This window comes from Carlito syrichta, unplaced genomic scaffold (assembly GCF_000164805.1).
Source record: "Carlito syrichta isolate Samal-C Ts95f unplaced genomic scaffold, Tarsius_syrichta-2.0.1 Scaffold314687, whole genome shotgun sequence".
Classification (NCBI taxonomy): Eukaryota; Metazoa; Chordata; class Mammalia; order Primates; family Tarsiidae; genus Carlito; species Carlito syrichta.
Genome location: NW_007258783.1, coordinates 179,664 through 204,000, shown reverse-complemented (window position 1 = coordinate 204,000; position 24,337 = coordinate 179,664). Strand labels below are relative to the sequence as shown.

At 38.9% G+C, this 24,337-nt stretch overlaps 1 protein-coding gene across 1 annotated transcript in view; it reads right to left on the bottom strand.

The window, feature by feature from the left end:
* Positions 1-534: 534 nt before the first annotated feature.
* The window catches only part of KAT6A (lysine acetyltransferase 6A), a 112,583-nt gene continuing 88,780 nt past the window's right edge, over positions 535-24,337 (bottom strand). Inside the window, exons 10-17 of the mRNA XM_008071729.2 lie at positions 18,613-18,754; positions 16,848-17,009; positions 15,660-15,753; positions 13,179-13,410; positions 12,273-12,480; positions 10,520-11,128; positions 7,191-7,500; positions 535-4,609 (exon numbers count right to left, since the gene is read on the bottom strand). Of these exons, the coding sequence (XP_008069920.1) occupies positions 1,959-4,609; positions 7,191-7,500; positions 10,520-11,128; positions 12,273-12,480; positions 13,179-13,410; positions 15,660-15,753; positions 16,848-17,009; positions 18,613-18,754 (4,408 nt within the window). The 3' untranslated portion in view covers positions 535-1,958. The remainder of the gene's footprint in view (positions 4,610-7,190; positions 7,501-10,519; positions 11,129-12,272; positions 12,481-13,178; positions 13,411-15,659; positions 15,754-16,847; positions 17,010-18,612; positions 18,755-24,337) is intronic.

The window sequence follows — 24,337 nt, the reverse complement described above, 5'->3', positions numbered from 1 at the left end:
ACAAAACCAAACACAACTGCAAACCAACAGAAACTGAATTCACGGCCCTCATTTCAACAGCTTCTCCTTCTGCCTGACCCACCCTCCTCCCGATATATCTCCCTCCCCGACCCCCCCCACCCCAACCAGGAAGCAATGACACAGCGGAAGATGTAGGGCGGGGCAGCACAGTGACATTCTACAGATGGCGGGACTGGAGTAGTATATACAGAGAAACCGGGTCCTACGGCCTTGCACATGCTCAGAGTGGACAGCGGGAGATGTGGAATTCTGCCTTTTCTAACTAACACACCTAATTGAGAAAGTCAATTAAAGTGTATAAAAAAACCAACAAACCTGTGCATTTGAAAAATTTAATGCCTAATTAGTACTTTAAAAATTTATCTATATAAAATGTACAAATAAAGGAGAGAATTTAATGCTTACAGGTATTTCTTTAAGCAGTTCTTCCCCTCTTGGATATTTGACTGCACATACCAAGTGGTATAATAGTTTCCATCTTCTAATGATGGAGTATATATATATATTTTTTTACCTATCCCTGGAGCAAGTAATAGGAAGAGAATGGGCGAACTGGTTACACAAGAGAACAGAGAACAGAGCTGGAGCAACACATGAGCCTGTCGTGATCCTGCCGCCCGGGTCTGCCCTAGGATGCTGGTGGTGGGTCTATCACTCTTCTCATGAGCCACTCGCAGGAGAGGCGCTTGTGCACGCTGACTCATAGAGGATGAACTCAGGATCTCAAAAGACAATGAAAACTAGAGGTATGTATCATTTAAGGAGCTATAAACTCACACCATGATCTCCCTTCTGACACATTCTGTGTCATCTCTTCCAACATAAACAGTGTCAAAGGTTTGTCAGGTATTTTTCAGATCACTGAAATGGACAGTCATCCACCAACACTTCATGAAAGAATGTAAGAGGCATATCACTGGGGACTGCGATTTGAGATTTGAGTTCAGTCAGCGTCAAAGGCTCAAGAATCTAGACCCTTAGTTAGCATTTCAAAGTACATACTAAAAACAAGAGGCGGGTGGTGTATGTGCGTATGGCTGAGTCACCAGGTGGTAAAAAACAAGAGGCAATTTCCTCTTTCTGATTGTTAATTGACCATCTCTATTCCTCCAAAGGCTGGGTTAGGATTGCAAACAGCTTTCCTCTGAGATTCTGCTGTTATTGAGACTTACAGTATTTTTGTGTCTCTGAGTGCTGAGAATATTTTTTTAAAAATTATATTACACTTGATTCAAGAACAACAAAGATTTCAATGAAGTTCGTCTATAAAGAAACATTATTGGGGAACAGTTTCAAGAGGTGTGTGTGTGTATGAGGAGTGGAGGGGATTTTAAAAGGAGAAGCATTTTCCTGCCTCACTTTATTAATAATAATAATAATAATATTAACAATAATAATAAGTTTAAGGAGCTTGGGTTGTTCTCCATGTCCCCCTCCGAGTCTCCCCTAAGTGCCTCCTGCTGGAATGAAGTAGGAAATGAAAGGCTGGGTCTGGAGGAAAGGGTCTGTTAACCCTTGAGATGTATATATAACATTTAAAAATGACAACACTGGGAGCTGCAAACAGTGAGGGGAAACATACATTGTAAAATAAAGATAATTCACTTTTACACAAATTCTGTCCACATAGTGTGTAAAGAAAGTAAGGCTCTTTTTAATTAAGAAAAGATTTTGTGCATGTTTCCCCATCCCCAAATCCATTTTTAGATGAGTTCTACTGTAAAATGTTCAAGATTGTTGAAGAAAACCAAAACCCAGAACAAAATGAACCCAAAAAAAGATCAGGTTTTCTAAAAAATAAAATAAACCAAAGAAAAATTCCTCTAAATCTACAGCAATATTTTAACTGGAAAAAGGTCCATTTTTCTCTGGTTTGTCAGTATAAAAGGTTCCTTTATTTATATATATTTAAGTTTTTAGCTGCAAGTTCGTCTTGCTCATCTTCTCATGTAAGGTCCATTGAGTGACTGCTTGGGCACGCCCGCCGCATTCATGTAGCTATGGTGGGAGGGGCCAGTGTACATCATGTTCCCGTGAGGGTTTGGCTGCATAGGCTGCTGGGTGTAGGCCTGGCTCCCCATCATCCCCATCTGCATCTGCATAGGATACTGTGCTGTCTGGTTCATGTAGGCAGGGTTACTATGGTAACTGCTGTTCATCATGGGCTGTGTCATTCGATAGCTGTTCATGGCATTCAAGGTGTTCATATTCATGGAATTGACATTGTAGGCGGGGGTTGGCATTAAATTAACCCCCATGTTCATACCACGCTGAACAGCCAAGGCCCGAGGGCCAGCCTGCATGGCGACTGCTGACGGAGTGCGGCCATACAGCTGCTGCTGGTGGGCAGCTGCAGACGGCAGTGGTGCGGATTTGGAGCGGATAGAAATGTGCCCCTTCACTGGCATTTGCCCTTGCAACCTCTGAGTGTGAGGAATGCCAATATTGGTGGCAGACATGTTGCACTGCAGCAGAGGGGACGTGAGGTTCATGGTGGTGGAAGCCAAGTTTGGGGGTGGCGTCATGGTGGCTTGTGCTTGCGGAGTCCCAGCTAATGGATGAGACGGCGCTAGCTGAGCCAGTCCTGTGTTGGACAGAGAGACACTGGTTGCATAGGAAGTCACAGCAGGAGAATGGCTATAAGGCATGGCATGCGGGTCCATAATGGTGTTGGTCAGCTGCTGCAGCTTGGCCAAACTGAAGGTGGCTGACGGTTGGGAGTAGCTGCCGGCACCAAAGTCCCCTGGAATCCTCTCATAGATACTTATGTTCCCAGTGCTTCCAGATTCCGGGATCTCCATGATCATGGGAGCTGGAGTGAAACTGTTGTTCATGCTGCACTGCGACAGGGGAGGCTGCTGCTGGGGCGGGGGTGGGGGCTGAGGCTGCTGGGGCTGGGGCGGTGGTGGCTGCTGTGGGGGCTGCTGGGGTGGCGGAGGCTGTGGTGCTGGCTGCTGCTGCTGTGGCGGCGGCGGTGGCTGCTGAGGGGGTGGCGGTGGTTGCTGGTTGCTGGGAGGCCTCTCCCCGACGCAGCTCTGAGGTGACTTGATGCTGCAGTTAGCTGCAGGCTGCACACCGTTCTGAGGCATCATGCTGCAGCTGCTGCCCATGCCAGCCATTTGCTGAGTGACCACACAGCTGTTCTGTGTGAGGCTGCTGGAGGTGGACAGCCCCCCATAGGAGCAGCTGCTCTGAGAAGAGCTGTTCCCGCAGATGCTGCTACCCAGCGTGGAGTCATAGCTGCTGGGGTTCTCATAGTTCTCCGTGGTGCTCTCGATGCTGCCCAGGTCACTGAACCCACTGTCCACCACCTGCTGAGAGTGGTCTGAAACGGAAGGCACATCCATCATGGGGCTGGTCTCCATATTCTGCATAGAGGGTGCGGACAGGGACCCTTGCTCAGGGCTGATCTGAGTGTAGCCACTCTCAAGAGTAGGCACACTGGGGCTGCTGACTGAGCGAACCGACTGGCTGGGGTGAGATTGCACAGAGGAGACTGGGCTGTTGTGTTCTGATGCATGGCAGTCCTCGACCAGGGGCATCTGTGGGTCCTCGTCAGCCTGAGTGTAGCTCTGCAGCGTCTGACATGCCGCCAGGGTCTCCTCGCAGTCCTGATAGGCACCCTCATGCTCACTGCCTTCTTCTTGCGTCAAGGACTGCACCGCCTGGACGGTCTCCAGGTCCAGCTCACTGTGAGGAATCTCCTCTTCCTCCTTTAACTCCATGAGCTCTTCTTTAGTGTGCGAGTCCTCTTCGTGGTCATCCTCAGAGCCTGGCGTGTGCTCAGACACCACAGACGTCTCATGGGAAGGCTGTTCCTCTTCAGAGTCTGGTTCTGTTTCATCTTTATCCTTTCTGCTCTCCCTACTGTTCTGCATGTTAGCATCTAAAAAAGACTCCTGAGCTCCAGGCTCTTCCTTGACATCTTCCCTGGTGGGCTGCTCCTCCAGTTCCTTCTCCTTTGTGGACTCCAGCTGACCATCATCTTCATCATCTGCGTCGTGGTCTTCATGCTGCTTGGTCTCCATAGCCACCTCGTCTTCTTCCTCTTGCTCCTGTTCTTCCAACTCCTGCTGCTCTTCCTCTGACTGCCGCTGCTCTTCTAAGACACGGGTTTTCTCCTCCTCCTCCTCTACCTCGGGCTCCTTGGTTTCAGGCTCAGGACTGTTGCTGCTATCCCCAGGAGAAGCTGCTCTTGCCTCGCTGCTGGCTGTGTCCTCCTCCTCTGCCTCCTCAACCTCTTCTGCCTCTGCGTGGGTCTCCTGCTCCTTCCTTTCTTCGGATAAGGGCAAGTCTGCTTTTGGTTCAACAGTTTCTTCACTCTCTTGAATTTTGGGTTTGCGTCCAGGCTTAGGAATGGGGACAATGGGCTCTACAATGCACTCTTGAGTAGAGACAGGTATGATTTCCCGATTCAACTTAAAGCCTGGCTTCCGGCCAGGTCTTTTCTTCCAGTGGATTGGCTTGCGGCTCTTGCCTTTGGGCCACCCCTTTTTCTTTTTCAAAGGTGTGGATGTATCTGGCTCAAGTGAAGAATTCTTTGAGTCTCGTTTTCGCAAGAAAGATACTGGCTTCAGGATAGGCGTGTCTGCACAGGAAGGATAAAAAATAACAGACAAGTTACAGACCTTTTTTATTTATTTTTTCTTCCCCAAGTTGGGAGTCTCACTCCGTTGCCCAGGCTGGAGTGCAGTGGCACGCTCACAGTCACCCAAGTGTCAACTGCCGGGCTCTGGCAATCTTTCCACCTCAGTCTTCCAAGTAGCCAGAACTACAGGCTGGCTAATTTTTGATTTATTGTAGAGACAAGGTCTCACCAAGTTGCCCGGGATGTTCTCAAACCTGCGGGCTCAGGCAATCTACTCGCCTTGGCCTCCCAAAGTGCTGGGATTACAGGCTGAGCCACCAAGCCTGGACAGTTACAAGATCCTACATTTTCTAGTGCCTTTCCCTGAGACTAACATGCACAACAAGAATGATTTTTATTAATCATTACTTTTATTAATTAGCTCCTGATTACCTTCACTTTAAAGTGAAGAACCTAAAGGATAAACCTAATTAATAACATCTACAGTCACGCAATAAACTGGCAGAACAATGAAAAAGTCCTGGTCAGCGTTACATTCCCAGATCCAGTTAAATCTAGTTCAAGACCCTCATCATTAGTTGTATGGCTTTGGAGAGGTATTGTAAGTTTCAGTTTCACCATCCAGAAAATGGAGATAAAGCTCCATAAAGATGCAAGTAGTAAATAGTACTTTATCAAAAGCTTATTTTCTCTTTTTTTTCTGATTGCAATTTATATTATCTCTTTGATTTTCTTCGTCTCCATAAAGTCATTACTTCAGGTAGTGTCATAAGCCAGTTACTCCAGACCATGACTGAGCCATCCTAAGTGCATGATCAGTGCTGTGTCTGTTTGGCAATAGCTGCAAGGCATTTAGTCCTACACAAATCAGAAAAAGTTAAAACACCAGTGATGTTCATTGGAAATAAATGTGATTTAGCATAATTTTCTTCCCATTATTTTTAAATTGTGGTGAAATATATGCAACATAAAACTGACAGTTTTAACTATTTTTAAGTGTTCAGTTCAGTGGCATTAAGTACATTTATATCCTTCATTGCTTTTTAAAGGATAAGAACACAATTTGGAGTGAGGGGAGAGCCAAAAACGTATAGTTGGTCGTAGTGATTTGGAAATCAACAAAGGACTCATATGCATCAGAGACTCTGTCCACATCATTAGGAACTTACTCAGGGGCACTATTTCAGCACACAGTGATCCAAGACTGAATGTAAAGTGCCACATTTATAAAAAACACTTTTAATTTCCTAGTTATAGTTCTCAACATATAAGTAAAATTTGGAGAATCATTAACAATAAAGCAAAGAATTACTTCATCTTGTCACTATATTAAAACTATTTGTTATTTAAATATATGAAAATGGAGAAAATGCAAGTTTTCTGCTAGACTTGAAATTGAGTTAACATATTTTTAAAAGTAAACTAAAAAGCTCACCTAGTTAATGCATAAAAGCTAATGGTGCCGGGCTCGGTGGCTCAGCCTGTAATCCCGCGCCTTTGGGAGGCTGAGGTGAGTGGATTGCCTGAGCCCGCGGGTTCGAGACCCACCTGGGCAGCAAGACCTCATCTCTACAATAAATCAAAAAATCAGCGGGGCGTGGTAGCGCGCGCCTGTAGTTCCAGCTACTTGGAAGGCTGAGGCGGAAGGATGGCTGGAGCCCAGCGGCCACTGCACTCCAGTCTAGGTGACAGAGTGAGACTCCAACTCAAAAAAAAAAAAAAAAAAAAGCTAATGGTTTATGTACCAAAAGTAGACAACCAGACGTCTTCAAATTTACCCAGCAAAGTAAAAAAACTCACTTTGTGACCATGCAAGAGAAATACACTGCAAATGTAGGCAGCGTAACACATGGGCGAAGCGTTAGGCTAGGATGAAAAAGACTAGCTTTCGGCCTGGCTCATACGCGTGAACCTTAGTTTCTGAATGTCTAAAGAGGAAACAAGAAGACGATTTTCAAAAGTAAATAATTGGATTTTTACACCATAAAATTTAACTTATTTTAAGTTATTGTTACCATTTATTAGAAATTTACTATTAGTTGGGTAAGACACATTAAAGATATGATGCAGGAAGAACTCCTGAACAGATCTGAAGCAAGCTCCAATTTTCATGAGTCTGCTCTTGTCGAAGAACTGTTGTCTTAACTTGTTTATTAACAATCCTTACTAAGTACCTATCTTACATGCTCAGCACATAGTAGTGAGCAAAACAGACCAAGTCTAGAGAATGCACATTCTAGTAAAGGGCTAATATCAATCTTTCTGGCACTAAGGCAAATCTGCCCATTACTAAAGGTTCTGATAAAGGTTGAGAAAGGATTAGGCATAAAACAACAATTTCCGAACAGTAAGATATTTTCTGCAGAGGCAAATAAATACAGGCCTTAAGCTGAAGGGGAAACAAATGAAAACACGAGGGTGGATATAAATTGACACAACTTTTTAGAAACTGCCAAGCCTTGTTTTTCTTGCTTAGTGGGTTGTGCTCACTTTTTAGCATTTTTGCTAGAGGCTTTGTTGCTATTCCTGTTGTCGATTTAGAGACATTAAAACCACAATAAGTAAGTTCTCTAAAACATACCATCAACATCATCGGACTCTTCATCATCTTCTTCATCTTTTGACTTTCTCTTCGAAGAGGCTCGACACCTGAGAACATCCTGTGAGGACAAACGGAAGTATCCTCTAGGGAAGAGCTCATTTTCATCCTCTTCCTCTTCTTCTTCATCAATCTCAAACGTGGGTTCTAATCTGGGCATTGGCCTCTCGGAATCAGAGTCTTCAAAAGGTTCATCTAACACCTCTGTGGTCTCAGAAATTGTTTCTGTGACCACACTGCTATTGTGGTGTTTGCGCTTTCGGACTCTCCTTCTTCGGTGAAGAATTGGTTTCTATTTAATTGAGAAAGGAAGCATTTTATTTATAGTAATGAACACTATCTTTTCTATTAATAAAATGAAAACTGTCTTAAAACCTAATAGAATTAGCACACATAAAATAAGGATGCTGTTTGCCAAAAGACAATTTGAATATTACTTCAGAACATTATATAGTAAGATTCTATTCATAAAGTATTATGAATACAAAAATGCTACACAACTGAGTCCAACTGTACAAAAGGATAGGCAGGCATGTGCAAACAGCAAATATCATTATTCTCTTATCAGTAACTTAATTATAGTAAACACCTTAGGGAGTTGCCTATTTTAATACTGGGACAACCCAGAGGCTAGTCCCTTAACTTCTTTTTTCCATAAGAGGAAAAGAGGAATAAAAACACTTTGTCTCATAGTACTACCAGACCAATTAGCACAACTATCAATAACTAAGCTGTATGCCATTCTCATGAGCTACTCATAAAAAGTTGCAGGGGCAAGTAGAAATATGGAGCTAAACTATATTTACCCAAGCAAAGTTATTTACACCAATGTTAGTTAAGTATTCCAAAAGTAAAATAAATCCGTTATTGGAATTTTCACGGCTTTGCAATGGGTTGATCTAATAGCTGAAATTATACAACTGATACCACAAAATAACAGATGATGTCCCAGAAATTATCTGATCCAATTCCCTCACTCTACATATATGCCAGAGAGGTTACAGAACTTGATCAAGGTCACACATCCAGTCAAAAGCATTTTTCAAGACTTCAAAAGTACTTTGCATATGAATTCACTGCCTGTTCCAATATTCTTTTTTTAAGTTCAAAAACAAATAGCATAATTTGTTTTACACTTTTTAAACAGGCAACATAAGCCCTAGGATGGCAAAGAAGAATTCTTCATGATCATGGAATGAACAGCAGAGTTAGTCAATGTTCAGTTTTTCTCTTCTTCAAATGTACCACTCCTAACTAAGAACACAATTTTCAGACTAGATTAAAAATGGCCTTGCTCCTTGGAGAAATGGCTGATTCTAGAACTAGGGAGTGAAATACATAAGATGAGCATCCTGTAGTGCCAAAAAAAGTGCTCAAAACAAAACAAACAACCAAAACCAAAAAACCTCACAAAATGACAGCATATATGTTAAAGTGACACAGCCAAGAAACGCAAAGAGCTCCTGATGGCCAAAGTTGGAACAATTTGAGCAAGAAATTTTAAAAAGTACTAGTTTTGGATTACAAATTGAAGTATCAAATATCTGGGTCCATACCGATCTAAGTAAATGCTTGGATACATGAAAAGATGAGGGAGAAAGGACAAGTCTCCCAAGCAGGATTCTAAATCAGCCACGAAGTCCCTCTGCTCTCAGGCAGAGCACTAATCTTCATATCTTAAGTATGGGCTGTGTGTGGTAGCTTCTACCCAGCACAGTATGGAAAGAGGAAAAAAGTAGAAGAACCCTGGGAAACACTATCTTAAGCTAGGTGTCAAGGCTAAGTTCAACAGTGAAAAGTTACATTGACAGTAAATAGCCTCAGACTTGATACTATAAAAAAAATTTTTTTTAGAGTTGGGGTCTGGCTCTGTCACCCAGGCTGGAGTGCAGTGATGCTTATCACAGACTCAAACTCTTGGGTTCAAGCAATCCTCCTGCTTTAGCTTCCCAAGTAGTTGGACTACTGGTGTGTGCCACCACATCCAGCTTCCCTATACATACTGGCAAACAGATACTCATTATATGATGTAGTGAGAATGTTACTTTATCTTTATGGTCTTCCTCTCAAGAACATACTACCCCATTCTGATATCATGAGGGATATTCTACAGACTACCTGACTAGTCACTCAAAACTGACAAGGTCATCAAAAACAAGGAAAGTCTGAGAAACTATCACAACTAAGAAGAGCCTAAGGACACATGACTACTAAATGGGATCCTGGAATAGAAAAAGGACATTAGGGAAAACCTTGGAAATCGGAAAAAAGCATGAATTCTAGTTACGAATGTATCCATACTGAGTTATGAACTGTGATAAATGTACCAACCTAATTTAGAAGGTTAATAATGTGGGGAGCTAGGTGTGATGTATATAGGAGCTCTCTGTACTTTCTTCACAATACTTCTGCAAATCTAAAAACCTTATTCTTTTTTTTTTTAATCAATATTTTTTATTATGATATTGTGGGGTACAGTTAAGGGTTAGGTATACAAATATGCTTTGTTCAGGCACCCTTGTTGATAAGAGGTGAGAGTCTCCCCGTCCCCAAACAGATGTAAAAACCTTATTCTTAAAAAAAAAAAAAAAAAAAAGTCCTGCCTTGTTTTGTAAGACCCTGCTAAGGAAAGGAATGATTTCATTGTTTTGGATGAAAGCTGTCACCCACTATGACAGAGTAGGCTCAGCCAGCCTGTGGCAATGCTTAAAGTTCACTCCACAGCCTGGGAAATTTCTGGTATACAGTTTAACACAATTCATTATCATCACCATATATCACTTATTAACTAATCACTATCATTCAAACACAGCAAGATGAGGAGATATAATTTCACTTTAAATCATTGGAAGGGTGAGGGAGAAGGGGGAGAGAGCACAATAAAACAGTGCCACCCAAGGTAAGATGAGTGCCTTACCTCCAAGTGCCACAAAATACGGGGCATCACTATGTTCATTGTTCATCTAACTGTGTAATATTTTAGCCTCCTTTTCTAATATAAATACTTCTAACCTATACACAAATCTTTTTAAAGTTCCTAAAAATCATGATTTGACCATCAAACTGGCAAGCTGAAAAAAGTTTGTCAGCCCTTAAGTAAGTTGTGATTTCTAAGTTGATTCCCATAAATCAAAGTCACATGCATATTTCAGACGGTCACTGGGAAGATCATAAGCTACAATATATATTGAGGCTTAAAGTTTACAAAACAACACACTAAGGATTTCTAACTGCACTCTTTCAGAACAGTAAAAAAGAAAGCGATGAATAAATTGCAATAGGAGGGAGAGAAGACAGTAAATAAGGTGTACCTTCCGCTTCAGCGTGGGCTTTGTGAGAATGGGTGGTGAGCTTGATCGAGGACTCTCTGGCTCCTCCTCCTCCTCCTCACTACTCTCGCTGAAGCCCCTGAGGAGGGTCCCGTCACCCTCGCTGTAGCGCCGGGGCAGTCGCTCGTTCCCCTCTGGCAGTCTGCACTTGAGCGCCTCGGGGCTTCTCTTGAGCTGCCCTCGCCAGGGTTCCACCCCCTCACTGAGTCTTCTCTTGGGAAGGTCTGGCTTCCCGTCCGGGCCTGGCTGCTCCTGAGAGGCTACCAGTGGTTCCTCACTTTCGGCATACTGTTCCTGGGAGGGTTCTGACTTTTCTTCACAGTCTCTGTATTGTTCCTGAGTTGCTGATGGCGTGTCTTCCAAGAGCAGTTTAGAATCTTTATCACCAAAACGCTCCTGGATTTTTTTGTTCTTCCTCCCCCAGCGGCCCCTCCGAGGTGGCTGGCTATTTGCAGGAAGACTATCACGGGGGAGGACTTGTTTGTTCAAACGGGTAGAACTGACTGGAGCCATAACTTCTGGTTTCTTTTCACTTTCTACTGAAGAATAAGAATCTTGTTCTTTGTCCTCCCGAGATACAGACTTTCCCACCTGATTTTAGGAAATAAAACAATGCTGGTTAATTTTTCAGTCTTATTTAAATATTATCTACCTAACTTCTCCTTTTAATTACAGAGATAAGAAAAGGAAACTAAGCTTTAAAAGGGAAATTATCAACTATTTAGCAGCTAACGTGGATACTTCCTCCATGTTAGGCACTGTTCTAAATGTTTCATGTGTATTATTCATTTAATCCTCACAACAATCATATGAAGTGCTATCACTATATCCCCATTTTACAGATGAAGCAACTTAGACACAAAAAATGTATAAACCCAGACACTGACTCTAGAGCTTGTGCTCTTAACCACTATGCAAATACTACCTTCAAGCAAAGTGAGATGTAAATGAGATTGTTTATGAAATTTCTCAGGAATAAACATTTATAAAGAGGGAGGAGGTAGGCTCTTAGGACTTGGGCAAGAAGAAGGAGGCATTTGAGAAATATAAAAGAAAATATATGTAGTTATTCTGAATTTATATTTTTATTCTGAATATTTACTTTCATTTTGAAAACTAAATTGCACTAAAGAGGGGTAGATTTTTTTTAAGTTTATCAAAGAATGACACAGATGTTGAAAGAATGAAGCACTATATTAAAAACAAACAAAATACAAAAAGGTATGCATCTCATGAAAAAAAGTACTAAAAACTACACAATCTAATACGGTCTGTCAACAACCCTTTAATGGCTAAAGACATTTGTGCATCCATGAGACTTTTCAGTCTGCTATTAGAAAACATAAACATGTTTACATTGTTTTCTTAATGTTCTATTTTAAGAAAAATGTATCTTCATTTCATTTTTAACAACTGTCAGAATTACATTCAATTCGGATTTCTTATTTACTATACTTCTTAAAATTGAGTTACTTATTGGCACTTGGTAAGAAATATTTAGTTATAAGCGATACACTGTAAGTAATTTGATAGTCTCTTAATTGTCCGAGGCTTTAAAAGATACAGTAAGTAAACTACACTCAGTCTTCTGTAGTTCTACCATTGAAATAAAGCTCTGAAAATCGAATGCAAATTTACTTTGTTGGTAAGATATCATAATACAACATCATAACTATTCATGAAATCCAAAAATATATCTTCTGCCATCAACATTACAGACAATTTGTGCCCTTACACTGTTCTCTAACTCTCTTTCTTGGCACTGTGGCTCTTCATTTTCTCCTTCCTCAGCCTCATCCTCTTCCTCTTCAGAGACAACAGAGTTGGACACTATGACAGGAGTCCAGCGCAGACACTCCGGATCCACATCGACAGGCCGCAGATTCAGCTGAAGCTTTGTCATGTGGTCCTGAATAAGTTTTTCCCGGCGGATAATCACAAATCTGAAACCAGAGAAAAGTTTATAGCAATCAACAATGTACAAGAGGTACAGAAGAATGAAAGTGGAGACATGACCCCTGGAAAAGTCTGCAGATGAAGAAATGTATGTCAAAGACTGTTGCCTGGGAAAATTTAGATCAGAAGCATGCCACCTTGAAGGCCAAGTCTGTGAGGCTCAAACTCCCCAAAGCTGTGAACCGGGCTGTTTAACCACTCCTTGTCTCACTACCCTCTCTGGAAGTCCTGCTCTCCAGCACTCTTTCCCATTCTCCATCGATTGCGTCCAAATGCCTCCTTTGTGACCTTTCCCTGCCACTTTAGGTAAGGGGTGAACTATCTGTTCTTCCTTTCAAGCTATATTCATTTTGTGCCCATATATGGATATTAATCATGGGCCTGTTTTACTTAATGACATTGTTTCTACAGTTGTTACTTCTTGTATTGTGAAGAAGCACCTAATACTAGAAGATAAAAGACTCAGGAACTTAGGTCCAAAAGTTAAGAGGAAGAACAGAAAAGCAGTTTCAAACACACATACACACACAATCAAATCAAATATCACAGAAAACAATGAAGTCTCGTCATCACCAGGTATATCACATATATTAGTTAATGCCCTTTCATCAATAATCTGGCTGCCTGACCCAGAAACTTCCCTCCAACTGTCTTTCCAAGATCTACAAGGGGAGGTGACACTCACTGGTCACTGCGGAAGTCCAGCATGCGCAGGTGGTGGAGTGTGGAGGTGATGTCTTGAGGGCAGATTCCAGTCAACTTGCTTAGCTTCTTAATGCTGATCTGTTTGTCATTTTGGTGATAAAGGCACTCCAATATTACACTTTTCCAATAAGCCATGTAGGAAAGACGACCGAGATCGGATAATGGTTTCTCTGGAGACCCTGCTTGGCCTTCACGCTTTGACAACAAATAACCTAAAGAAATTCCCAAATCACAAATATGTCAGAGACCCTAAAAAAAGGAAGGAATCAACAACATAACAATCCCCTCTTCCATAACCAATCCAAATATAATTTCAAAGGTAAATTCCTTCGAAAAAAGAGAACAAAACTGCAAAACTACTTTAAAACAGAAAGATTAAATAATTTGCATATATTTGGTTACGTTAGATTATAGTATTAGGTTAGTATTATTTTAATATTATTATTATTTTAGTATTAATATACATCACCTTGTTAAAATAAAAAAACTGCTAAAAATCAGGACTTCTATTAATAGGCTACATTAATAAGATTAAGGCAACAATGATTTTCAGTCCAACGTACTATGGGGGAACCACCCTTACATGCTTTATTTGGACCACTAGATGGCAACTACTATAAATGAACTGAGAAATACAAAAGAATGCCTCAATTTTTATGCAATCCTATTAAGATGTCGTTCTCCTGTGAGCAAATCAGATGACAATTTCTCACTTCAGCCAAAGCTTTCCTCAATCACCTATCTATCACTCTAATTCTTGGCAAGCACGCTACCAATGTGTGTGTGCCATTGTGGGCATGTGGTAGTGTTACTCTACTTGTCTAGTGCATAGCTCTCAAGAACTAGAAAGCCATACATTCTAAGGGAAAAGCATTAAAAATGGAGATGGCAGATTCTTTTTTTTTTTTTTGGTCATTAAAGAAAACTTAAAAGCAGTTTAAGAATAGTAACCTGAAAAAATATATTACACTAGGAAATGTAAATAAAACAAATAATATAATCATAGAGATTGCTACTTGTATACTTCAAAAAAATACTAATCACCATAAACAAAATATTTTCCCTAACTCTGCTACTTAATGGCATATATAACATGTCCAATCATGAGTCCTATTTCAAAACAATATGCTAATATTAGATAAAATAATCTGAGTTCCACCCTTACTGCTAATCCAAAAAGGCCAGAAAATGTACAAAATAACCAGTAGCAAATAATAAATAAATAGCCAATAAAATAAGGTCAGTATAGTCTAATGCCAAGGAGAATAAGCTTAACTGACCCAGATGAGAAATTAACTTCTCAAGACTGGAATCAAACTCCTTTGTTTGAACCTTTATTTCTGCATATATTCCTTTAAATATTATTTTATAGCAATAGCTGAGGGGAAATATTCCCTCAAATCACTATTTTATAATCATTGTGACATTGCTGCAAACATACATTTAACTTTTTTCCCCTTTTGTGATGAGACGGTTCTAATTGCTTTTATTTATTTGTTTATTTATATATTTATTTTACTTTTATTTTATTTTAACTGCAGTCAGGATGGCCATCATCAATAATTCAAAAAACAACCGATGCTGGAGAGGATTTGGAGAAAAGGGAACGCTTCTACACTGTTGGTGGGAGTGCAAACTAGTACAACTCTGTGGAAAACAGTGTGGCGATTCCTAAAAGATCTAAAAATTAACCTTCCATACGACCCAAATTCCCCTTCTGGGAGCATGCATTTAACTTCTAAGCAAGATTATCAATGTGTGGAACAAAACACAAATTCTAGAATAATCTCTTTAGAACTGTCAGCTTCACGTTTTAACTCAGATAAAACTATTTCCTATATTGTTCACTTATTAAGATTTAAAAAGGTATGTTGCATATAAATATATATATTTTTGGACATTGTGCCACCTAGGCTAGAGTGCAGTGGCATAATCACAGCTCACTGCAGCATCAAACTCCTGGGTTCAAGTGCTCCTCCTGCCTCAGCCTCCTGAGCAGCTAGGACTTTAGGCATGCCCCATCACACCCAGCTAACTTTTGTATTTTTTGTAGAGCTGGTGCTGCATATTTTGTTAGGTAGAACCTAACAAGAAGATGCATGTATTTTCCCAGACAACTGGGAGACAAAAAAAGTATGGAAGGCACTGTACTTCTGTATTAGCACTAATTTGAGTATATAATGCTTGTAGTATTGTTAGTATTACTGCATAAAATTAAGTTCCACTGTAATTAAACAGTTGCAAATTAAAGGTATTTTCTATAGATCACACACAGATTTTATCAATATTAGCTATTTAAAAACATTTGGTGTTCAAACAAATGAAAAGTAACTTATGGCTTTAGGTTTTAAAGATCCATACAGCAAATATACTCGCAGCCAACAAATCATCTACAAATCTTTAAAAGCCTATACATAGAAAACTCATAGAAGAGATAAAGAGAAGTTAATATAATCCTTACTGAAATCGATGAGAAACCTGCCATAGCCCTTACGCTGGTATTGAGGAAGAATCATTATACAGGAGACGTTGTATTTCTGTTGGCAGTGCTTTTCCTAGTGGAGAAAACAGAAGCCAAGTTTTAAATCAACAGGTTGGTAAAACTGCATAGTGATGCTAATTATTAAGAAACAAAGACTAACAACCAAAACCACAGTCCTACTCCTTTGGGAATAGCAATGTACATTTAAAAAAAAAAAGAATACCCCACTGAGAGAAGATAGGACAATGTTAAGTCACTGCCATTACCCACAAGGCAAATCCCAGGAGAGTAAACATATAAAATAAAATTATGCCATCCAACACCATCTGCAACTCAAAAACAATATGCCAGTGCCTAAGGACCAGCAGAGGAATTCAAGTCCCAAGCAATCTGCAAAGCTACAAATAATAAGTAAATGTGGCACTCTATATGTAGGAAGACTCATTACTTATTTCAACATTTTATTTCCTGCTCTGGTGCTACACAGGGCAGTTCCACTCTCTTTACACAAAATAGTCCTGAGTTGGTACAAAGACATTTTTACCAATTAATATATTTAAAATCATATTTAACTAATGAAGCAGCCTCCTTAAATCACTCTTATAAAGCTGGTACTTTCCACTAAACAATCTATGCATTTAGTTTTACCATGGGCTTGCTTAAAATAAAAGTACACCTCTCATGTTGTTTGACTAGAAAAGAAACATCCCCCCCTTCCAGAAATGGAAGATGAAGGAGAGACAATATCCTTTCATAAAAATGAATTCTTTTATTTCTATGCTCAAAATTCAGGAGGAAAAGATTTAAGCTGAGAAAGAACTCAAGTAATTACTGTTTATCTCACAAGTTCTACCTATTATCACCAGGGGAGTAGAAGTTATTTCAAAACTTTTCCTCTTGAGTATTGCTAGCAGTTCATGTTCCTAGGAGAATGATGTTGAATGTTACTAGGCACCTTCTAGCACTCAGTAAGTTTCTGAATGTTCCTTCTATTCTTTACAAAAAGCTAGATAACACCTAGAAGGCGCTGCATCCTGTAGTATTTCCTAGTGAGAAACAGTAAAGATTGTTTCAGATTTCCATATGATTTCAAACAAAAAAATTTTTTTTAGCTAGCAATGGTTCTGAATTCAATAGTTCAAACAAATTTTAGGCTGACATACTTACTTTAGAAAAGTAGCCAACAAGGTGGCAGCCCTTGACATCATTCTGCGTTAGTACATAAAAAAGAAATGGCTCCACGTCATAATAGAGTGTTTTGTGGTCAAGAAACAACTTAGCCAAGAGACACAGGTTTTGACAATAAATGGTACTGACATTCCCATCAACCTAGAGCCAAAAACAAATAAGAAACAAAACAAAAAACCAGAAAAAATTTGTTATTAGGGTGTGTCTTTGGTTCAGGAATAATACCCATCAGTTAAAAGCATCTCTAGGTACCCACAGTCCAGCCTAGGAGAAGTTATCAAGGGATCATAAAACACTAGAACCTGGAATTTATCCTTTGAACTGCCATTTCAAAGGATAAATTCCAGGTTCTAGTGTTTTATGAACCTGGAATACCTGAACTTGAACACCAAGTTCTAGTGTTTAATACTGGTATCTGCTGTTTTGAGACAACCAAATATATAAAATATTGTACTTCAACAAAAAGTAAGAGTAGCTAGATAGCAAAGGCAACAATCTGGTTTTAAAATAGCAATTTTTGCTTTTATAAAAGGATTAATCACAAGAATCTTTCAGATGGCAAGCTTTGTTTTCAAAAGTATTTAATTCAATAAAAGATCTAAGTGCAACTCTTCTGCTCTTCTAGCAGCCTGAAGCAATGTAGTCTGACTTCATGATCAGATCACTTTTACTGCCAAGTAAAAGCTACTTGAGGGAGTATGAAGTATTGCCAAGCAGAAGCACCAAGTAGGTTCCCTAGGCAACAACCTGGCAAGAAGACTCAGGCTGGTCAAGCTCAGGAGCACTATGCTCCACTGCTGCTGAAAGGCCTGTGTCCGTTCAGTTGCCAGAGCCTGCACTTTATGAAAAATGCCAATGGATGCCCACACTAGTTCCCAAGAGACAGTCTGGCATACTAACTATACTCCTCAACAATCTAAACAATTTAATATTGCTTCTTTATAAATGCACACCAGTGGTTAAGTTGAGTGGCAATTTATTTTTGGGTTTTATGAAGCAGTATTGTACAATACACCCGCCCCCACTTCTCCCAAGGTGAAGAGCACCTCTATTGATCATCTAAAATAAAGTCTTAGGTAAGACCAAGAAAACAAGTGACTGAATGGATCCTGGCAACGTGAAATATTGTTGCTATAGTCATTTTCAGGGCACCTAAGCAGTTACTCAATTAATACTTGGCATGAAAACCACACAAATGAGGATCAAGAAACTGAAGACCACTACCAACAGCAGTGCAGAATAACATACATACATAGCATAAGTCATACCATCATCATATGAAGATTTACTAATGCTACTTAACACATCTCTATGAGATATTCCTATAAATAATAGAAATCTTTCATTTAAATGCATATTTTATAGATTCTAAGATGTACTTTTATCACATCTCAATATATACAGAACTAATTGGTATTTTACAACCAAATAAACTTTTAAAAATTATAATTCACAGTACTTTTTCCTTTTAAGTGTTACATAACATAATAAAACATATTATTACTGATGTCTTTGATTCAATGAAATACAGAATAACATATTTTGAGGTCAAGTTTGTGAACTTGGTACCATTTAGGTAGGCCTAATTCTGCATCTCATAGAGCTGAACTATCTGATGCAATAGTCAGTGAAGAACAATAAAATAGTATTTCCCCCCCCAAAATCAAGATGCACAATTCGATGGAGTACAGATGGCACCATTTTTGAAATGGATAGGAAGACAACTACTAAACATCTACCTTACCTCAAAGACAGAAATATTATTCTTTCGGTAAATCTCATTGGCAGGAGGATGAAACCAACCACATTTCTTCATATGCTGCTGTAGAATAGTTCTACTTTTCATATATTTTAGACAGAATTCACAAAGATACAATTTGGGCAACCTGCAAACAATAATTTAAAAAGACAGGGCTTTATACTTTACAGGATTTTACACTTTCACAACTATTATCTTTTTTGCCTCTCCTTACTACCCAGGTGAAAAAGGAAGAGAATGTATCCTTATCCCTCATCAATAAAGGAAAGAAAAAACCCTCTAAAACTTAAACCAGCTTAGATAACAGCATCCAACTAATTAACAGCAAGACAGCAAGGGTGAGACATTAAGATATCCAGTCCAACGCTCTGTTAGCCTAACAATTCCCAGACTTTTCAAGTTGAGATTGACAGACAAAAATAATCTATTTGCTCCTTCTTGAGAGTCTCCAATACGCAAAAAATAAAGTCTACCTTCAGAATGCACCAACAAGCCAAAGATTTTGCTGAGCTATATATTTTTTCTTTATTTGCTGTTTATTGTTATTTCTTTTATTTATTTGCTGATTCATTCACCAATTTCAGAAAATAAATATTTGTTGAATACTTATCATGTGCCAGGCCATGTGCTAGTACACTAGGTATATAGTGCTGGGTAAAATGGACACATAGTGTCCACTGTAGCAACAGTCTTTGAATATATTTTTAAGTATGAAATTATAACACTGAACATGTTTTGCCAAGTTAGGACATATTATACTACCTTATTCCTTCTACCCCTGAAATTCTAGCTCTCCCCTGGTTAAATATCATCACATGAAATCTTGTAAGTCAAAAGTCTATTATTCAACAAGTACAATAAAGACTCAAATTATTCTCTTAGATGACAAAATTATATAATTCAAATAAATTACTGTATCTTGTGTCATATTTAAGTAGTGAGGTAGAAGGAAATTTAAAAAACCTAATCAATGCAACTGCTACCAATTTGGACAGTTATACTTAAAAGATTATCCTGGAAGAAAATTATATTTAGTAAGTTGATTAACACATAAAAATGTTTGATTTTTTAAGTGTGAAGACCACAGCTATTTTTGCTAGTATCCGCTTTGGAAGCAGCTTTTGAAACGTAATTTATCAGAAAACAACTAATATTCTACTAAAGTTTCTTCCCAGGTGTATTTAAGGAACACCTGATGTATATGCACTAAGAATTTCATGCTCAAATAAGGGTAGGACAGGGCATCTGATTTTTTCCTTTCTCCTTGAGAATTCATAATGTGCATTAATTCTTTCCATATAAACTCACATCTTATTTTTAAAATTGCATTCAGCACATTGGAAACTTCCAAGGAATTGTTGTGGTATAATATTTCTAAACTTCTATTAATATACAATATTGTTTTCCAAAATTCTAATATTAGCCACACCAATACAACTTGAAATTATATTATTAGTGCAACCATTCCAAAATACAGTACGGAGTGAAACAAATAATGGCTGGCATTATAAATCAAAGTCAAGAAGCAGGAGCCAAGAGCATAGGCAAGGAAGCGTGTCCTTTGCACTACTCCACTTACTTCCCTTGCGTGCTGCCGCAAACCTCATTCTTCAGGGGAGGAATGGCAGTGAGTCAGATAGTTTTTTCCTTCTTTATCACCAGAGCTACAAATCTCAAAATGAAATGGCTCCAAATACAAACGTCATCATCTAACATGGGCACTAAATGTATGTACTAAGTTTCACAGGTGACGCACAAGCGACAGACTTTCCTGAACAATCTCTTCTGAAAAGAAAGGGGCGGAGAGAATGAATGTTCCCTATGTAAATATAATGGACTGCACCCTTCTCCAACTATTCTACTACTGCTAAATTTACCTGTGCTAAATTCTCAATGAGCAATTTTAACTTGTGACAACATGAAGACATAGACATAATACTACCCAAGTTGAGGGCTAAATATTATAAGTAAATATTTCCTATAATATGAATCTGCAAAATCTAAAAAAAAATGCTGTGCTTTTTAAAGCATTAAAAAAAAAAATGAAAGAATAAAATACAGTGACAGATCACTAAGCTTTTCAAATTATGGTAAACATATATGCCAACTTTAAGAACATCCAATCCAATCCGTCCCAGTACAGAGGCATGAAGACAAAGTACAATTTATGTTTATTAGCTAGATTTAGTAATTCTACAATGTGTAAATATTTCAAAACATTATGTTGCACACAATAAATACATACATTTTATCTGCCAATTCAAAAATAGTTTTAAAAAATTCAATAAATATCAATTACTTTTCTGGAAAAGTAAGAAGAGAAAGAAAGAGGGAAGGAAGGAGAGAGGGAACAATTTATTTCCTAGGGTCTATGAGAGAAGGCCACATTTTTTAAAGCTCTTGCAGTAGTCAAGTTTCTCAGGAAAACATCAGAAGTAATGAAACCTCTGAGAAAATTAACGTCAAGTCTTATCTGGTAAATTAGGAGTTCATGCCATTTCCTTGGAATAGCAAGATGCATAGTATTTTATTGATGATTTTAGAAACTTTATGAACCCTATTATGTGAAAAATCATAAAGTAAAGGCAAGCATTATGGTCTACTTTATTCCAATCTAGTTCTTGCTGAAAACATTTTAAAAGTCCCTTACTTTATTAGAACCAAGCCCACTGGGATGACACTGCTAATCTAAAGGGAATCATCTGATGAACAAAACTGGAAAAACAAAATATTTCTTCTCGTAACAGTATAAGCAGCTGCAGTTCTTTCATTGAAAAAATATAACATACAGGAAGAAGATCAGGTGACAAGAAATGTAGCTATGGAGACTATGAATATGCCTAGTCCAAGAGGATATGCTGGGGTTGCTTCTGGTTATCTACTTCCTGACAGCACCTACATCTTGGCTACCAAGTAGGCAACAGTATGGCCACTCTGACCAGCTGCATCATGGATGTCACCTCCTACTTGAAGTGTACTCTAAAGTCTGCCACTATGCTGACACTCCAGTCTGTGCCATCAGGGCTGGACTACAACTAGACGTGCTTCCCTTACTTTCAGATGATGCCAGTATTATCAGGAATTCCTACAGTAACTTCTGGCTTCTGAACAATGCTCAAGATAGCAGCAGTTTGTGTGGTCAACTTGTACAATTTTTATATAACAATAAAAACTGTACCAAATATTACTGAAATCAAAGATTGTGGTTCTAGCCAAGTGAGATCATTCCAGGCACACATGTTACATGGACTAGTGTTAAGCACAGTGGTTATGGGTTATAGCTCTGTGGTAAGAGACAAGTAAGCTTAAATCCTGACTCTGTCACTTGTAAGCTATATTGTTTTACGTTTGCTGGGCCCTGATCTATAAAATAAACAGTAATATCCACCTCACAGAATTATTCCAGAGATGTTTAATGGGTATGAAGCTCAATAAATGGCAATTATTGCTGCTAGTATTTATGATGATTATTTGTATTATACTTTCATCCATTTTACTTCATCATTTAATAGCCAAAGGCATTACAGATTCTATTTGGTTCTTCTTTAGTAACGGGGATTATGAGAATATCCAGCCTGGGTCTAGTGACAATCTCATAATCTATGCATCAAATCAGGAAGACAAGCAAAAGGCAGAGGAAGCTTCCTAAGCTATTCTGTTATGTAGGAATCTGCCTCCTTAGGATCTCACATTGATCTCACAGCAAAAAGGTTATGATGAAGCTAAGCTCCAAGCAACTCAGGAACAGGGGGTCTCCCTGGTCACAATTTCTTTTGCCTTCAGCCCATCTATATCATGTTTGTAACAGTCTAATAGGGTTCTCTATAAGCCTGTCTCTGCCATGGGTGGGCCCCACATGGCTCTGTTGGAGGATCAGGGTTAAAACTCTGTTTTACAATCTTAATGTCGGAGACCTAACCAGACCGTTCAAAGTCAAACGTTATTATTCCTTCATTGTTTTTTAAAGTCAGGAATGCAAGATGACTTAATATACAACACATACACAAATATTTGGATATCATAGGACACTACCTAAAGCATAATCCCACTTCCCAAAAGATTCTCCTTCTTGTGATCCTTTTTTTGTTTGATCCAATTGCCCTGTTTTTGCATGGTATTTAAAACCTTTAATAATAAGAAAAAATTTAGAAGTAGTTTAGCACAGAATAATGACTAGGCATTACCAAAATTAAGAAGAGGCTTATTATTTGAAAAATGTAAGATCCTTAAGTATTTTAGTCGACTCAAGTTTAAAAGAACTCAGAAATAAAACAGCTCAAATTTATTTAAACAAACATACGTAGTAATTTTTCTAAAAAAGGATTCAGAGAACTGTGACTACACAGACAGAAAAAAAAGGCCATAAAGAACCTATTAAAGGCCAGGCACGGTGGTGGCTCACCCCTATAATCCCAGCACTTTGGGAGGCCAAGGTGAGAGATTTCCTGAGCCTGGGCAATTTGGTGAGACCTCATCTCTACAATAATCAAAAAATGAGCCAGGTGTGGTGGCACATGCCTGTAGTTTCAGCTACTTGGAAAGCTGAGACAGAAGAATCAATTGAGCCCAGCAGGCAGAGGCTGCAGTGGCCATGAGCATGCCACTGCACTCCAGCCTGGGTGACAGAGTGAGACTCCAACTAAAAAAAAAAAAAAAAAAAAAAAAAAAAAAGGACCTATTAAATTACAGAATGCATTCCAATGGAAAATTCAAGGAATCCTCCACAATGGATAAGGAAGCATAAAGAAAATGTCTAAAACCCCCACGTAAGAAAAGTGATAAACTTAGTGCAGTTTCTACCTTATTTCTGCTTTCCACCATGATTACTATTACACTTTCTTGGTTCCTTATTTTCTAATGGCATTGTTTATTCCTTCACTGATAGCCAGCTCCCTCACACCTGGTTCTAGTGACAATCCCTTCAGAACAAAAGCAACATTTTCCCTGAATCCTTTTAATGTCTTAACAGACAACAGGTCATGGTTCCAATCTCCTCATTCTCTTGAAAAACAAGTGCTGGCTAAGGCCAGAACGACATTTCCATCCCTGAATCTATTAACTTCCTCTCCTTCCCTTGAGTAGAAGAGACCAATGGCCTGTGGTTTCGATCTCTCAATACCATAATCCCTGGAACAACTGATAGACATGCTAAATGAGCTTTCTTTTCTAAGCTGAGTACTCTTGTGATCTGGACAACTTGGGAAGAAGCTTGCTAAAAATGATCCTCATAACTTATTTTAAACCTGATGAAGAAATTAATCCCTTAGAATATTTCTTCTTATCATACAAGATCTTGGTTAACTAGAACTCCTGGGGAATGAATTACCTTGAATATCAAATTCTATAGGTAGCTGAGCAATTTCCTGCCTTTTTATATAAATATAACTAAATATAGAATAATATAGAAACGTAATTTAACCTTCTCTCTTAAAAGTCAGATTAATTGTGTTATTCCATGATATAGAGTGCTGTCTTAAGAATATACCACAGTGTTTAGGGCTAGCTGACCCTACAGTAAATGGCTCTCAATTGTTGTGCTTCATGAGCATGTGTGTTAGTTTCTTGGCACTTTGTTTGGGGCTAGTTGTCACTTCACTGAGGTCAGTGTTTGTATCAGCATTCATACCCCTATTTTTCTACTTCTACTATAGACTTGGACCAGATGAGCAAGTTACTGAAATATAAAAAGACACTGAATTTTATTAGAAGG